At 45.1% G+C, this 16,678-nt stretch overlaps 1 protein-coding gene across 4 annotated transcripts in view; it reads left to right on the top strand.

The window, feature by feature from the left end:
• Positions 1 to 16,328, top strand: part of PACRG (parkin coregulated) — a 514,394-nt gene extending 498,066 nt beyond the window's left edge. For 2 of the 4 annotated variants that reach the window (XM_072766627.1, XM_072766634.1), the window contains 2 exons: positions 9,532 to 9,612; positions 15,842 to 16,328. In XM_072766627.1, coding sequence (XP_072622728.1) covers positions 9,532 to 9,612; positions 15,842 to 16,002 — 242 coding nt within the window. In that variant the 3' untranslated portion in view covers positions 16,003 to 16,328. The remainder of the gene's footprint in view (positions 1 to 9,531; positions 9,613 to 15,841) is intronic. The other 2 variants (XM_026015953.2, XM_026015954.2) reach the window with 1 other exon arrangement.
• Positions 16,329 to 16,678: the final 350 nt, after the last annotated feature.

Below are 16,678 nucleotides of genomic sequence, written 5' to 3'. Positions count from 1 at the left end.
CAGGTCTCAGCTTAAATGTAATTTTCTCAGGAAACCTTTCTGGTCACCTCCCCAGGACAGTCCATCACCTCACTGCCCCATCATCTACTTTCATTCCTTGCTTAGACTTCTCATTCTCCAAGTGTTCTTGGTCTGTCATTGTTTTACTGGCACGCCTTCCACCTCTTCCACCGAAATGTGAGCTCACGGGTTGACCTATCTTGTTCTCCACCAATCCTCAGAGACTAGAACACTATACAGGGCATCTTCTTGAAATCACAGAAGTTGGAAGACTGCCTCTGAGTTTAAATTAGAACTTGACTCCTGGGATCCCTGGGTGGCGCAGCGGTTTGGCGCCTGCCTTTGGCCCAGGGCGTGATCCTGGAGACCCGGGATCGAATCCCACATCAGGCTCCCGGTGCATGGAGCCTGCTTCTCCCTCCGCCTGTGTCTCTGCCTCTCTCTCTCTCTCTGTGACTATCATAAATAAATATAAATAAAAAAAATTTATAAAAAAAAAAAAAAAAAAAAAAAAAAAAAAAAAAAAGAACTTGACTCCTGATGTCCTCTGTGGAATTGTTTCCTAATTCCTTTTATCCTCAAACTGGGAAGCCAGTTTGTGAACAGTGCTCTGAGCACGTGGAAATAGTGTGTGAGCAGCAGGCGGGCTGCACAGGGGAACAGAGCCTCTGCTCCTTCTCGGTGACAAGCAGCTGCTCTCTCCCACCACAGGTACTGTAGCTGCTCCTGCAGACATCCTTCCCACAGCCCCAGTCCATAGACCTGTGAGGGGTGGTCAGCCTTCCAGTGCCCCCAGCCCCTGAAGAGGATGCCAGCCTCTGAAGTGGGGGCAGGCTATGAGTTTGTGTACGAATTTGCCTGGCCTCTGCTAGACCTCCTTGGCTTCTGAAATCCCCACCACTAACACTGCTTCTTTGAGCCAAATGTCTCTATAAAAATAAAAAGCCTAGATACAAGGACCCACCGTCACATAGCAGATCTTTAAGACCAAGAACGTAGGTTTTGTCCAGAAAAGCATTAGAGGGGTGGTGTTACTTAGCAGACAGTATTTTCAAGAGACTGAAACTAAATGGAATGATTTACTTAGAGGCCTTGGGTGGTAAAGGATAATAGATCCCTGGTAGGAGGACCCTGGGGTAAAGGAGGGCAAGAAATCAGTGGAGCCCTGGCTCTAGGTCTCTCCCTCCACCTCCTGGAGGTTTTTCCTTGTGCAGACCTAACGTGGCAGAAGCTATCTGGAATAGAAGTTACACATATGTGCTTGTTTGCCAGGACATTTGCCCCAGTTTGCTCAGAAGCTCTGAGTCTACTTCGCTAAAGGTCAAATTTGGGAGCCTGGCCAGGGACTGGAGCCAGGAGGTCCACCACCATCCCAAGGGACCCAGGGCCATGCTTCGAAGAGTCTAGAAGAGGAGAGAGGGCTTTCTGGGCCAAAATAGCAATCCATGCAATGAAGGTGGTAGATAATTTCTCTAATAAGAAACATGAGAGCAAGTGTCCCAAGGCCCCACGTCAGTTGGTACTTTGCTTTGGGAATGAACTATGAGACTGAACACTGCTCCATTTCTTCCTTTGGTTTCACTGCCTCTTCTCCAGCATAGCTTTCTCCTTGTGGTTGGCAATAGGCAAGGACACCTCTCTCTCTCTCTCTTTCTCTCTCTCTCTCTCTCTCTCCAGCTACGCGCTTAATATAAAATGGGAATTTTAACACATTGTTGTTAGTATGTATTAAGTGCCAATTAGTGCCTGAAAACACAAATAAAGAAATCCAAATATACATTATTTTGCAAATATTAAAGTCCCATGGTAATACTATGCAATTACGACCTAATTGTGGCTTGAGGCACAAGTATCAGGTTTGCATTTCAAAAGCAAAACCCACTTTTTCCTGGTGGGTTACTAGGACTGCATCTCACACATAGTCCGCCAGTCATCTAGGGAACTAGCTAATCATGAACTGTGCTCCTGAAATTTAAAAAAAATCAGCACTTTGTTGAAGCCAAAAGAATAAAGAGGGCCGCAGGGGCCCCAAGAGTCAAGCCTGAGTGCCATTTGCAATAACCCATCTTTCCCCCCACGCTCTCAGGCACCAGCATATTGAATCATACCTGGAGAACAGAGCTTAGGAAACTATGGAGGAGAAGTTTAAGCTATACATGGTTCGTTTAAAAAGTCCCACAACCAGGTATCTTTTTTTTTTTTTTTTACAACCAGGTATCTTGATCAAGACACAAGCAGGGTTCAGGAAACCAGTCTAGACTAGGACAAAGGACACCTGAGTAAGAGCATGAGAACCTGAGGCTCCGTGTTCGTAGCAAGTCCAGGTGACAGTGAACTTGTGCATCTGCATGACCTGAACATAAAGTGACTCAGGTCTGCTCCTTTCCTGAGGTCGTAGTGTGAACCCATTTTATAAATGAGAAAGCAAAAAGCTTACTCCATGCTGTTCTGGAAACTGTACCTCCTCCTGTCCTGCCCCAGAGGAGAGTTAAACTAAGGACCATGGTTATCTGGGAGCAGGGACACTGACATCCTAGTGGCTACAATAGTAACAATGGTAGAAATTTATCAACAGCTTGATAAATTCATAACATGTCCTCTCCTGTTATCCGTGCACCTATCCTCACAGCTAGGTTTTACAGCTGTTTCAGAGATTCAGTAACAGGCTGAAGGTCCCGTGGAGCTGGGACGCAAAGCCGTTTGTGTTCAACAAGCCTGGATGCATCTTCCTTGCACCCAAGGAAGCCTTGTCTTCCTTCCCCACCCCTTGGGGATACTGTTGTTTTTATCTCCCGCTGCCTTTGTCTAGACTCACCTTCTCTTTAAATCCTGGTTCAGAGGAAAGCAATTGTGTGCACTAACCTGAGGAATCTTACATGATAAAAATGTAACTCAGGCAAATACACATTCTTCATTCGAAAGTAGCAGAAGTCAGCATATTTCACCCACCAGCATTTCCAGCAAGCTTTAGTTTCACTTCTCATGCAAACCCAATTTTGCTGCTTTGCCAGACTAAATGGCCATATTTTCATGCCCCACCCCCCACAATTTAGATACCTTTAAAAAAAAAAATGTGCCCAAAGCTTTGATTGGACTTTAGCAAAGCCTTGAACATTTGTCAAAATTTTGTTAGGCAAGTCCAAGTATTTTCAGATTGCGTTCTGCGTCAACACGCAAAGTGGATGTCTCTTGCCACATTTAGCTCACCAGTGTAGAGGCTGATAAAAGCTGATAGTCAGAGCTTTGGAAGATATTGCAAGGTTATTTTAAACTGAGACAGCCGTAAAAGGCTTGAAGGTTTTAACTCTGCCACTTATACTGTAGTTAAGGCAGCTCAGCCCAGCAGATTGCTCTGATTTGTTCATTTAATACATTATTTTTGCATTAGTCAAGCTAATTTGATGAGAAAGTTTCCCACTGTAAAATTTCCAGCTAATGGCTTGGAAATCTATTTGAATTTTGCACCCAATAATTCATTTCAGAATTTCCAAAGCTGTAGGTAGTTCAGGCAAGCTGGGATAAATCCCAGATAAGCAGGGAAACATCTAATCAACTTGTGTTTTCACTGTAGGCACCATTAGTGAGTTTATCTACTTCATTATTTTCTGCAATAGGACAACGCGTACATCAAGGCTATCGAGGCCTTTTACTTTGTGGCTCTGTGCCCACTGTGTGGGTTATTCATCGAAAATGATCTAACCAAACTTTGTTATGATGGCAATCACTGGTGTGGACCTACACAGGCTTGAGTTTACAATTTATTACATAGATGAAAGTTACAACAAAGATAATTTGGGAAATACATCTCCCCATAGTTTACTGCATTTGCTGATAACATTTGGTAGAGATTTGAAAAATTTTTTTGTTTTTGTGCCTCAATTACAAAAAAAAAAAAAAAATTAGAGCTGAAAGTGAGTTGTATCATTAATGTTTCCTTCTAATGGAAAACTGTAATAACAGCTGTCATTTTGGCTCTTTTTAAAAATTTTCCAGTATCAGTCTAAAAGAAGTAAAATTATTTCCAATAGGTTTCCCTCACTCCAGAAAGCAGCAATCAATATTTCTTTTCCATTTAAAATCATGTATTTGGTTATCTCTGGAGCTGGTTGGAAATTACCATGTGGACATATAAGAAATTATATTAAACAAAATTTAGGTATTAAGTGAAAACACTGTAAAAAAATCAGCATTTTCCTCATTTTGGAACAACGGCTGCTAATAAAGTGAATGGAATAATCTGATTTTTCATTTTGGAAAAAAGTTTTCTCTTCTCAAGTTTCAGGCTGATCCAGGTAGATCCCACTTTAAATCTAGGAAGACTTTGGAAAAGAGATGAGGCTGTCTAACTATAAAGACCTTCCATGTGCTTAAACACATTTGATCAAACTTGTCCAAGTTCACATAAATGCTGTTGCCATGAGTAGGAACTCACAAGCATGTAGGTAGTGAGTAAAGAATAAGCATTAGGCAAATTGTTGGCACTACATTTAACATGTAGCTTATTTAGAAATAAATTTATTTATATTGTATCTGACTTGGGTAAACTCACAAAGTAGTCATTCATTCATTCATTCATTCATTCATTCCTTTTACAAATGTTCGATTTGTATTTGATGCCATTGAACAAGATTTACCCTCTAAGTCCTATGACTCTGTCCTTCAGGAGATGGTATCATGTAGGAAAGCTAGGTAAACACAAAACACTTCCTAAGGGTTCCAGAGTGACATGTAAATAAGGAAGGTGGATGGCTGGCTGGCTATGGCCCTAGGAATTCATAAGAAGAAAAGATGACTGTGGAGTCCACAGACGAAGTAAGTCAGAACTCACCTTGAAAAGGGTAAGGTCAGACTTAGCAGGAGGGAACAGGGAGCATATTGCTATGGGGAATTTCAAAGACAGAAATGAAAATTGCACACATTGGGGTTAGGAAGAAATCCGGTCTGTGTGAAGCAGGTCTTGGTGGGAAGGAGCAAAGTACGAAATTGGCCTCATGAGGAAGAGCAGAGTACAGAGGGCCCAGATGATCAGGAACTTGAATGTGACACAATGTGGACACAGATGTTGGTCGTGGTCAGGAGAGAACGCAATCAGCAAGGTTAATCTGCAGGGGAAGTAAGCAAAGAGGAGGACAGGAGGACCGAAAGCCAAAATGGACTACTAGCCACCACCCAGGGCGGTCCAGGTTACTGGAGCAGACCCACCACACACTACACATAGCAAACTGAACACAGCAAAGGGAGGAGTTGGAGATGGCCCTGATCTTCTGAGCCCAGACTCAGGCTTGTGGGATGAATGGAGTCAACACTCACCTCGTGGGACCATCTGAGAGCCTCCACACAGAATTATCCCATCAAAGACTATGCAAGGATCATATGAAAAAAACAGTGTCTTGAAGTGAAACTTCAGGGATGATGGGAACCTTGGACTTTGCTCCATCACCTCCCCAACTTCTGTGGCTTTGAGTTGGCTTTCTTTGTTTTTAAGGATATAGAGAGATAGTTACAAGATTCCTGCTGTTGGGACGCCTGGGTGGCTCAGCGATTTCACACCTGCTTTTGGCCCAGGGCGTGGTTCCAGGGTCCCAGGGTCGAGTCCCACGTTGGGCTCCCTGCATGGAGCCTGCTTCTCCCTCTGCCTTCTCTGCCTCTCTCTCTCTCTCTCTGTGTCTCTCATAAATAAATAAATAAAACCTTTTATTTTTATTTTTTTAAAGATTTATTTATTTATAATAGAGAGAGAGGCAGAGACACAGGAGGAGGGAGAAGGAGGCTCCATGCCGGGAGCCCGACATGGGACTCGATCCCAGGGACTCCAGGATCGTGCCCTGGACCAAAGGCAGGTGCTAAACCGCTGAGCCACCCAGGGATCCCCTAAATAAAAATTAAAAAAAAAAGATTCCTACTGTTTATCTCTTCACTCTCTTCTTACTGTCCTTACTATCCTCTGGTCTGACAAGACCAGGTGTTCCTCTGCCAGTAGTGATGATACTCTGGATAGTGGCTCTCAGGCTCCTTTTCTGTCTTGTGCACATTAAAGCCCTATCATTGCCTCACCTATAAGACTCTGACGAATGTCCACCAGACCCAGAAATCCGGGTGTGTCCTGCTTTTCCAAAGTTTGCATTAGGCCACTTTGCTTTTACAAGGCATACTTTAGTACCTGTCCTAGCTAACCAAAAGAAATCTGAAGACGATTTTTGCTTTTATGAAAAAAAGGACACAAGGGGAAATAGCAGTCAGCACCCATTAAGCTGCTCGCTACACAAGCAGGACACACCCAGGGCACCCAGAGTGGTGCCATCAAGCTCTTTCCCCAGGAACTGCACTCAGTGTCAAGACACCCTCCAGAGCTCTGAACCATGTCCATGAGCATCTGTGCTTTATCTCGATGTATTTCGAGAATCCATAGGCAAGATGTATCCTAAGGTATCAGAAAAGGTGAAGAGAGGTTATTTCAGGGGCCTGGGAACCCTCAGTAATTCCTCCATATAAACTAAAGGTAATTGCTTCTTCACCTTATGCCACTTCGGCTTACAAAAGGTTGCATAGAAATGAGTTACATTCAGAGAGTGGAGGAAACGGGTAAATCATAAATGCTCATAAAGATGGGAGTGCGGAATGTGAAATTAATCCTAGAATTCCCCCCACTATTCCTCATGTATTGTATGGCAACTGAAAAAAAAAAAGTCCTTGAAATCAGCCAGCCCTGATTTTTGTCTTTCTGCACATCTCTGTAAAGGATGTCATTATTTTAAGCACTTATGATGAAGTAAAGTTGGCACAATAGTCCATATCATAGAAAGGAAGCTAAGATGAGCAGCTGGCTGCCCTGTGAAACATGAATTGATTGGTTGTACAAGTCAAGTATGTCCTCCCGGCATTTATTCCCCTAGACCTTCTCTCCCGATGGCATTCTTCCTCTACAGGCTTGAAATTCTTAGAAAGGCAGTTTCTGCTACCTTGCACCCTTGCTATGTTGACATAGGTGCTGACACCTCTCTTTCTGGGTCTTCCTACCATCCTTGTTGCACTTCAGCAGACGCCTGCCACAGTTTCTCTGTTTCTGTATGCAGGATCACCCACTGTTTGTATTGCTCTGTGGACTTATTTCACCTCCCTAAGCTGAGTTTGCTTGTCTATGGAGGGGAGCCAATATTAGCAGCTAGCTCACAGGGCTATTCTTTGTATTAAGTGACGTATGTTAGTGTTACTGTTGTTGTTATTATTATTACTCCACTGTGAGATAGGCCAGTGAGAAATAGATTTAGGACAGAGCTGGACTTAGAACTCTCTGCTTCTTTTTAGAAGCAATCTGCTCATTGAATCACATTGGCCAACAAGAAAAGAGACATGCTTTCACTTCAAAAGCTTGAATCCAGTTTAATTCAATGGCCCCTGAATCTATTGTTATAATTATCTTGTAGAGGGATCAATTGGTCAACCCACCTATTTTTTTCACTATAAATTCCAGGTTAAAATTGTCATTAATCAGAGATGAACCTGACTTGCCTTTTTGTAGTCTTGACCAAATCACAATCAATTGAATATATTAAAAAAATCAACCCATACATTTGATCTTTTTTTTCTAAAAAGTTAAAATCTATATAGACTTACTGAAATAGCAGAATAGGATAACGTTTCACAGTGTGTCAATAGTTTGAGTTTCAGCAGTGCTTTCTTTCCTAACTAGAATTATAAAACCATGGCCCTTTCAGGTGTTCTTAGGATTGATTTGAAAGCTGAATTTGGTGTTTTGAGATTTGTGGCTTACTTAGAAGAATTACACATTTGCTTTATGACCATCTTTTCCGTTGAAATACAATGCATCTTGTATTTGAAGAACCATCATTTCCAAAAGCATGTTCCAAAGTTATATTGTGATTTTACTAAATGTAACATTAGAATAGTAGGAACCAGAGATCACCCTTCTTTGTACAGGGGAGGTAACTGAGATTCAGAGAAATTAAGCAAGTAGTTCAGTTCAACGTCTAGTAAGTTATTGAACATTGAAGCTACTGAGTTGTTGAAAAATTCTATTACAAGTCATTTGCCTTGTTAGCTAATGTTATTTTTACTATGCCAGGACATTCTAATACCATTGTTGTTAACCTTTTTAGAGAAATAAATCTAATTTGCAGTTGGAGAATAGCAGTTGTCATTGCCTCTCTGAAGGAAAATTTTAATATTTAATTGACAATTGGGCCAAGATCCATGATATCTTTAATTTCACAAGTGATCAGTGGCCCCATTCAGAAGATGAAAACCCTTCCTTGAGCTTTTGAAACTGTGATGGCTTAGTAGCCTCTTGCTTTAGTCACCCAGCCCCTGTGTCAAAAAGAGAGGAAGAGAGAGAGACATCCAGCTGGGAATCGAGGTCTTGCTTCAAAGCTTTTATCTTCAGAGGAAAGAAATCTTGTGAATTTCATTAATGTCAACAAGATCTGAGAAGATTTGAAGTATTTAAGCCCTTGGGCATCTCCAGAATGCCAAATGCTGTGGTTATTATAAGTTATTGGTTGCAAAAGCATTGCAACTTTGATTCACACCCCCCATGAATGAAGACTTTGGAAATATCCATTGTACAGTCGTACTTCAGGGCATGTTGAAAACCATCACTTTCTAAGAAGATATGAAGTCAACAAGGAAGCGGTGACTAAGCTTAAACCAAACATGGAAGCACCTGGAATTCTGAATGAAGTGACATATGTTACGGTTAAGAAAAAAAAGATCAGTCCCCTCAATGTATGACAACAAAGCTAACAAAGAAAACAAAAGAAGCATTGATTATAGGATTCTAAAAGCAGATAACCCTCAAAACTTCTCCCCAAAAGTGTCCTTCTCAAAAAATGAATTGAGTTATAGGATTTGCTTTCCCTCTTCACTTTCTCCACATCTCCAAGAAGGATCAGACTGGAATTCACAATTGTTTCCACTGTACCTTTCCAATTTTACAGGAAAAAGCCCATTTATTCCAAAACAGGTAACTTTCTATAGAATATATTGGGTCCAGGCTATCCCCAAATAAAGAGATATTTCTGGCAAAACAAATATTGACAATTTAAACTAGATCTTGAAATTGAAAATTTCTTTAGAAGTAAAATATATCTTTCATTTCTCTTTTCCTCCTTTCTTAAATTAAAAAGAAAAAAATTCAAAAGCAACCACTTCTAAACCACTTCATAAATATCATGAGGTATCATTTCAATGACATCTTTTTTTAGTGATAAGTTATCTTTTTGATAAATCTCTTTTGGAAGATGTCAGTTTTATTCTACTGCAGCTGACATCTGCTTAAATACCAGTTAAGTGTGCCCAGGGAATTACTGTTTGGGTCATCTCAATCTTGTAACTGCTAAATCCATTACACCCAAAGGAAAAATTTGTTCAGAATCATCCAACAGAAAATCTGTGGTAGTTTAATGTCATTAAGAGGCATCTTATAATAATAATAATATTTGCGGTAGGTTCCACCTGCACATACCTGCCAAGACCTGAACCCGGGCCCCAAGGGCTCACTTTCTTTCTCCACAGCCATGACCTCACTGAAAGCCAGCCTGAAGGAATGCAGCTTTAGCTGTGATGGAAGCCATCAAAGATTACAGGCCCTAACAGGTAAAACTCCTTGCAGCAGGTCTTTAGAGCTCTTGAAATATTTTAGTGCGGCATTTGAGAAACTAAAACAGTGCCTTTTCTGATCCCAGAAAGAAAAGATTTGGTTTCTTCTGTTAGCATTTTTTTTTTTTAGTTTCACTCAGTGTTGCTGCAGGGACACGGTCCAGCTCGGAGGGGCACACGAGCCGAGGCCCAGAGTTCTTGCTGCCCGCCGGGCTCCCCAGCCACCCCACCTGGGGAAACGGGCCACACCTGCGCTCTCCGCAAGGCGCCTTCTGTCAAGGGACGCCCTCCCGCTGGGAGCAGCTTGGGCTGGACCCGGCCTGGATTCGCGGCCCGAGGCCGTGTCTGCAAAGTGGCCTCGCCTGACCACGCTCAGGCCCGCTCACGAGTGGCCGGGAAACCGCGCGGGGCCCTGGGCGGGAGGAGGGTGCGGCCAGCAGTTTCTTTCCCAGCCCCGGGTTTCTGGCTGCGGCTCAGCCGCGGTGCGATGCGCGGAGGTGCCTGCGTCGTCCTTCTGCCTGAGCGACGCGCTGAGCGCAGGGGCAGGTCCTCCTGTGCCCCCGGAGGTGCCACGAGCCTCGTCGTGGTGCAGCCTGGACGTTCACGTCCTAGGCCAGCTGCCGAGGGGCAGCGTCGGTGCAGGGACGGCGGCCTGGGCGCAGCTGGGGCCCCTCATCGTGGCCCACCCACTCACGTGGTTTTCGACCGCGGTCCCCAGCCCCTGTTTTCTGGAACTGTGTTTGGTTCCTCGGCTTCTAAAGGCACCCACGTCGTGAGCCCTTCGGGGATGACCTGCGGGCCTGCTGCTCCTCCCTCGGGGGTCCCCGCTCCTCCCTCGGGGGTCCCGCTCCTCCCTGGGGGGTCCCTGCTCTTCCCTGCTCCACCCTCGGGGGTCCTGCTCCACCCTCGGGGGTCCCGCTCCTCCCTCGGGGGTCCCCGCTCCACCCTGGAGGGGTCCCTGCTCCTCCCTCGGGGGTCCCCGTTCTACCCTCGGGGGTCCCGCTCCTCCCTGGGGGGTCCCTGCTCTTCCCTGGGGGGTCCCTGCTCCACCCTCGGGGGTCCTACTCCTCCCTGGGGGGTCTCTGCTCTTCCCTGGGGGGGTCCCTGCTCCACCCTCGGGGGTCCTCTTCCTCCCTGGGGGGTCCCTGCTCTTCCCTGGGGGTCCCTGCTCCACCCTCGGGGGTCCTCCTCCTCCCTGGGGGGTCCCCGCCCCTCCCTTGGAGCGTCCCCACTCCTCCGTCTGGCGGACCCCCTCTTCCCTTTGGGGGTCCCGCTCCTCCCTCTGGGGGTCCCCAGTCCTCCTCCGGGGGGGATCCCCACTCTCCCCTCGGGGGGCAAGGCGCTGCTCCAGCAGCACATTCCCCAAACTAACAGACCCGTTTCTCTTCGGGCAATGCTGCCGGTGGCTCTTGTCACAGCCAGGAAGGACGGGCTGGTGTTGTAACTTATTTCCTCCATTGGCATCACCTAGATTCTCGAGGCGTGTGGAATGAGCGCGGAGGTAAGGTTTCTGTGCTTTCTCTTTCCGCGCCTGCCAGAGTGCTTTCACTCCCCAGTGACTGACTGCTCTGCGGTGTGGGCACAGGACAGCATCTACACATTCAAAAAAAAAACATTACCCAAAAAAACATTAGAGGCAGAGAAGTCCAAATCTGAATGTAACTCTGCCTCAGTCTCCCTAGGGCAGCGCCTGTGTCCCTGACCGCCCTCCTCCTCCAAGGTCTGGAGGGGCTGAGTGAGAGCACACAGGTCAGGGTCCCTCAGGACGCTGCCCAGTGACAACCCAAGCAGCAGGGGGACCTCTTAGCACCGAGGGTCTGTGAGGTCGGGGTGCACAGCCTAAACTGCCTGCCGCGGTGGGTGTATATGACCAAGGCCTTCTAGAAGAGGGCCACCAGTAAGATGTCCCCAGCAAAGGGGTATGCTCTCCTGAAGACAAGAGCCACTTTTCCCTGGATGGCATTACCCGGCAGTGCCTAGTAGGCTCGGCGTGCAGACAGCGTCCCATCCTGATGACTGCTGGGGGTGCCAGGACCAAGGGCGCCCATCAGTGTGGCCACGCAAGGCTGCCAACACCTACCTCGGCACTGACTTGGGGACGGCCTTCCGCTGGCCACCAAAAGTGTCTCTCTCTCTCTATCTGTTTTTTTAGTTTTGCTTTTCTTGTCTTCCTTGTCCCCCTTCCTGTAATCATCTTAATTAAAGGAGACGAATGCAGCTTCTACAGTTTGGAAATCGCAGAAGTGCTAAAAGACTATTTTGTCAAAATCTTACATGATGTGTGTCTGTTGCTGATTCACATCCACTACCCGGCAGCCATCAGTGGCTCACGCAGCACCACTTCGAGGTGGCCCTTGGTGACGAGGCGTCATGGCAGCCACTTCACAGACAAGCTGAGTTCATCACCGGGAGCGTGATGGTGCCAGATGCGAGGTTGGGAAATATATGTCCCAGTTCTGGAAAACATGGCCCATGGAAAGAAAAAGCATCTAGATCAGGGCAGTTTAAAGAGGGGCATATAGAAAAAAAAAAAAAAGAAGATGTATGCATGTGATTACACATAGTGCCTACATCATCAAAGATTTCAGCATTCAGAATAATAAACGCATTTACGATAGTACCTAACCAGACACAGCTTTCAAGCAGTATCTGCATGCCTCCTGCATGAGAGAATCTCCGAGAAGAAAAACTGCACCCCTTGTTCTACTCTGCTTGCGTATTTTCTCTTTGGAAAAGAAATCTGGCTTAAACCTTTGTTGCAGCCCTATTTGTTTTGTTATAAATAAAACATATCTTTTCCATCATCGATGTATTTTTCCAGCTGCTGGACATAGAACAGATTCCTAGCTTCCTAAATTGAAATGTCTTCTTCCTAATCAGAATCGATGATTGTAAATAACCATCTGGGTTTTTTTTTTTTAAGTGCCCTATTCTCACAAGTGTACTTTCCAACAGCATCACATGTGTTTAAAGTGGTGAGCTCCAGTTCAAATTCTCAAAGAAACTGGCAATCGAGCTGTTTTGAAATGGAGACTGCATTGCTCACCTGCCTCTCAGCATGGTTTGACACTAAACTGTGCCCTATCATCATTAAAGTGTGCAAAATAAGGCATGTGTTCCTCTTTGGTCTTTTTTTCTGCCCCAGTGATATACATTCTGTAACCACAAAATATGCCAACTCCAACTCACTTTTTGAACAAGCAAGTTCTATTCTGTTCTGTTCTTTTTATCATTTGGGTTTATACACTGTTGGGAAACAAAAAAGCTACATACTTTACTTACTCCTACAGTTAAATATTTTTTAAAAAGTAAGAATAGGTTATTATTGAAATAAAGTATTGCTTGTCATTGTAGCCTTCTGGAAGTCAGTGGGAAAAACAGGGTGTGTTAAGCTTTCCATTGTGTGCAGACTTTCCAAACCCCCTCTGCCTCCATCAGGAAAATATGTCTGTCCCGTGATCTATTCAGTTCTTGACCTTTTGACTAATATGCCAACAAAAGACGCTATTTATTAGTGATTAATTTACGTATCTTTGCCATAAAGAATGAGATCAAGGCTGTCACCGCTCAGCACCATCACCATTTATATTTGCCCGTGTGCCCTCCAGGGGTTTGTGCTATGAGCGTGGCCGTCCTAGGCAGGCATAAGTCATGCCACCTTCTCCGGAGCTCAGTCCACCTCCTTCATGATCGGGAGGAGTCTATCAGGAATGTCATCTTGGAAAAAGAGGCACATAGAGACCAAAGAGCCTTGCTAGACAGTCTTCCCCATTCCAATCGGAATCCTGGGAAGCAGACGTTGTTCCTAACAGACGTGTTCTCTGATATGGATCTTCTTTGTCACATATCATCTGTCTCTGTCCCCGCAGCCCCTTTTTCTGACTCTCTTGTCCTGCCTTCTTTTGGACTTTCTTCCTTAAGATATTTTCTTCACACCTGTAACAAATATCAATGACCCCCTCCAACACACACACACATCACACAGGTCCATGCATTTCCTTTTTCCCCTCTAATTCAACCCAAAGATCTTCTCTTCTTGGAAAGTTCCATCAAGTTTATTAATACCATGTTGTCCTCCATAGTGGGCATTCTGACTGCAGGGACTGTCTCCTCCCATCACCATGTAAATCTAAAGTGTGGGTGGGGAGCCTATTTACTTTAAGTGTGCATTTGTCTACAGTTTGGGAATTCTTAAACTTTTTTAAAAAGTTTACCTTTTGCTCAAAAACAATAGGGTAAAAATCTTTTTTCAGACATCTTATCTCTTATTTATTCTACAATAATTCTTGTATTTGTTTCTTTTGGATTATCAGCTACCCTGTACATCAAACTTTAACTTAAATCAAGCTTTCCGTGCGATCATCGAAATGCTTCCATCATGAGCAAGAAAACCCCACCTAACTGAGGGCCATGGGTGGCTCAGTCCATTAAGCCTCCTACTCTTGGTTTCAGCTCAGGTCGTGATCTCAGGGTTGTGAGATCGAGCCCTGCATCAGGCTCCAATACTGGGCATGAAGCCTGTTTTAGATTCTCTTTCTCCCTCTCCCTCTATACCTTACCCCTCCTCCCCACCTCATGCACATTCTCTCTCTCTCTCTCTCTCTCTCTCTCTCTCAAAAAAGAAAGAAAACCCCACCTAATTACAATGGCTTTGCATTATAAGGTATTTGTTATGAAAAATTGATATACACCATAGCTGTATGTCTCCTAATCTCTTTCTGAAAATTGGTAATATTTCTGCCTGCCTTCACTTCTACCAAAAAAAAAAACTAACCAGGAGAGCAATTCATTTTCCTTATGCTATAGAAGACATTGATATTTCTCTAATAAGTTTCTGGAAAAATCAAGCAAAAGAACTGCTTATCTCTGCTATGTGGGGCTGTAATTGTTACTTTTAATGCTGGTCTGAACCATTACTCAGTCTTTTCTCAAGTGTCTAAAATAACTGAGGAGAAAAGTTTGCAATGCCATTTTCCCCTCTATTATTTTCACATTTGAGCAAAATCAACATTTTGGAGCCATACTTGAGATATGGATGGAATAAGGACTTTTATCTGGTGAAGTGCACATTTTCAGGCTGCAGCTCCCTGCCCTGTGCAGCCTGGCCTGAGCTCACAGACCATCCTCTGCACCTCACTTCAGCAGAGATAAGAGGGGGTGATGTCAGCAACTCAGCAAAGGCATAATAACACCTCACTCACTGGGAGCACAAACATGGTTGAAGCCCTTGGAAATCTGTTAGTGAAGTGCAACATGCATGTGTGTCAAGACAGCTATTGGGGAAAAGCTCAAAGAGTCTCTGTCTTCTGGTTGGAAGTGAGAGGGTCTCCATTTTAGTCAGACTCCCACACGCATGGGTGATTCCTGCAGACATCTTGCAGGTTAGGTGCATTCAGATACTTCTCATCCAAATGGTTTGAGATGGAGCATTTGCATTCCTAGGTTCCTGAGGCTGCCCAAGGCCAATCCCAGAATTCTTCTCTCATAGAATCTGAGAGGCAGCTGCAGTGGTCACTTCAAGGCTCTACGAGATCCAGCCTTGGCTGGGTCCTCCAGGCTCCAGGTCCTCTGCCTGGCTGGACTTAAGACTCTGAAACCAGCAGAGAGGCACATTCCCTGTGAAACCGTAACTAAGAGCTATTGTCCAAATGCTCAGTGATGGATGAGCAGGAGCAGCCACCTCAGGAAAGGCAGGTTCCTCCTAAACCACCCATGCCTGGGGTGATGGACATAATTTCAGATAACTGCACACTTGGATTAGGGACACTTGGAGGAAAGAGAGAAGACCAGGTGCAATGGCACCATAGACACAGTGATGGGCTAAGCCTCTCCTTCCTCAGGTATAACCATTTAAACCACAGAGGGCTGACACTCTAACCTGGTGATAGACTGTTCATCTTTTGGGACTTTGAAGAACTCAGGGCCCAGGGAACACTCTTTATAACCATCAGACCCGAGCTTCGTGATCTGTCCTGTACCTGTGAGCACCCCACTTTGGTTTATTCAGCTATTTCTTTGGTTCAGAGGCATTTTCACCAGCTCTGAATCTGGGGCTTTGTGTTTTCATAGAGTTGTCAGCACTCCTAAAACTGTAAGATCCCCTAGAAAACGTTACATGCTTGTGTCTCCCAACCAGCATTCGGAGAAAATGCCTAGACAGATGTGTAGGGCTTTTGGGGGGAAAACCGCACAATAACGGGCCTCTTTGTGTGTTTGCCTGAACCAGTGAACTCCGGAGACGGCATCGACTATAGCCAGCAGAAGAGAGAGAACATCGGCGACCTGATCCAGGAGACGCTGGAAGCCTTTGAGCGCTACGGCGGGGAGGACGCGTTCATCAACATTAAGTACATGGTCCCCACCTACGAGTCGTGCGTGCTCAACTAGTGGCGGGACATGGGACGGGCGCGGGTGTCCCCGCATCCCCGTCATCTGTCTCTGCTGCTTTCGGCATCTCATTACTTGTGACTTCTACGGCTTTCTTTTCTACAGCTGCTAAAATAGTGGCTTATGGGCCATTGGACCGTTAGTCCTATTGAGAGCAAGGCTTTCCAATACATAAATAGTGCCTGTTTCTTAGATTACAATAGCGTACTGTGCTTATTTGTTCTAAGAGAAGAATTGCCTCTTTATACGGCTCGGACAGAAGCAGGAGTCCGAGTTAAACCTTCAGTTGTATAGACAATAAAACTATAATTTTCATGCGCAATTCAGCAATTGCTGTTCTGTGTCTGCCTGCCCTGAGGGTGATGTCAGAGGTTGCAAGGGAAGAGTTTATGCTGACTGCTTAATAGGTGTTTGTCATGGAGGAGAAACACCGGTTGCACAGCACCTCTCCAGCAGCTGTGCAGAACAATGTGCTTTGACATTCAATAAAACTGTTGAATCTCTATTCCATTTGCAGAAGGACAGTTTTGCAGCCTACCATGAACCTCAGCTAGGAACGTGATTAATGCTTTCGGCCCACTTGTCATTGGGGCTTGGGGGGGCTTTCCAGCTCGGGTTTGGGGAGAGTGGGGGTTGGGGAGGAGTAGGGGGCGTGTGCAAAATGTAACATGGCAAA

The sequence above is a fragment of the Vulpes vulpes genome, chromosome 1 (assembly GCF_048418805.1).
Source record: "Vulpes vulpes isolate BD-2025 chromosome 1, VulVul3, whole genome shotgun sequence".
Classification (NCBI taxonomy): Eukaryota; Metazoa; Chordata; class Mammalia; order Carnivora; family Canidae; genus Vulpes; species Vulpes vulpes.
This window is presented reverse-complemented; position numbering and strand designations above follow the sequence as displayed.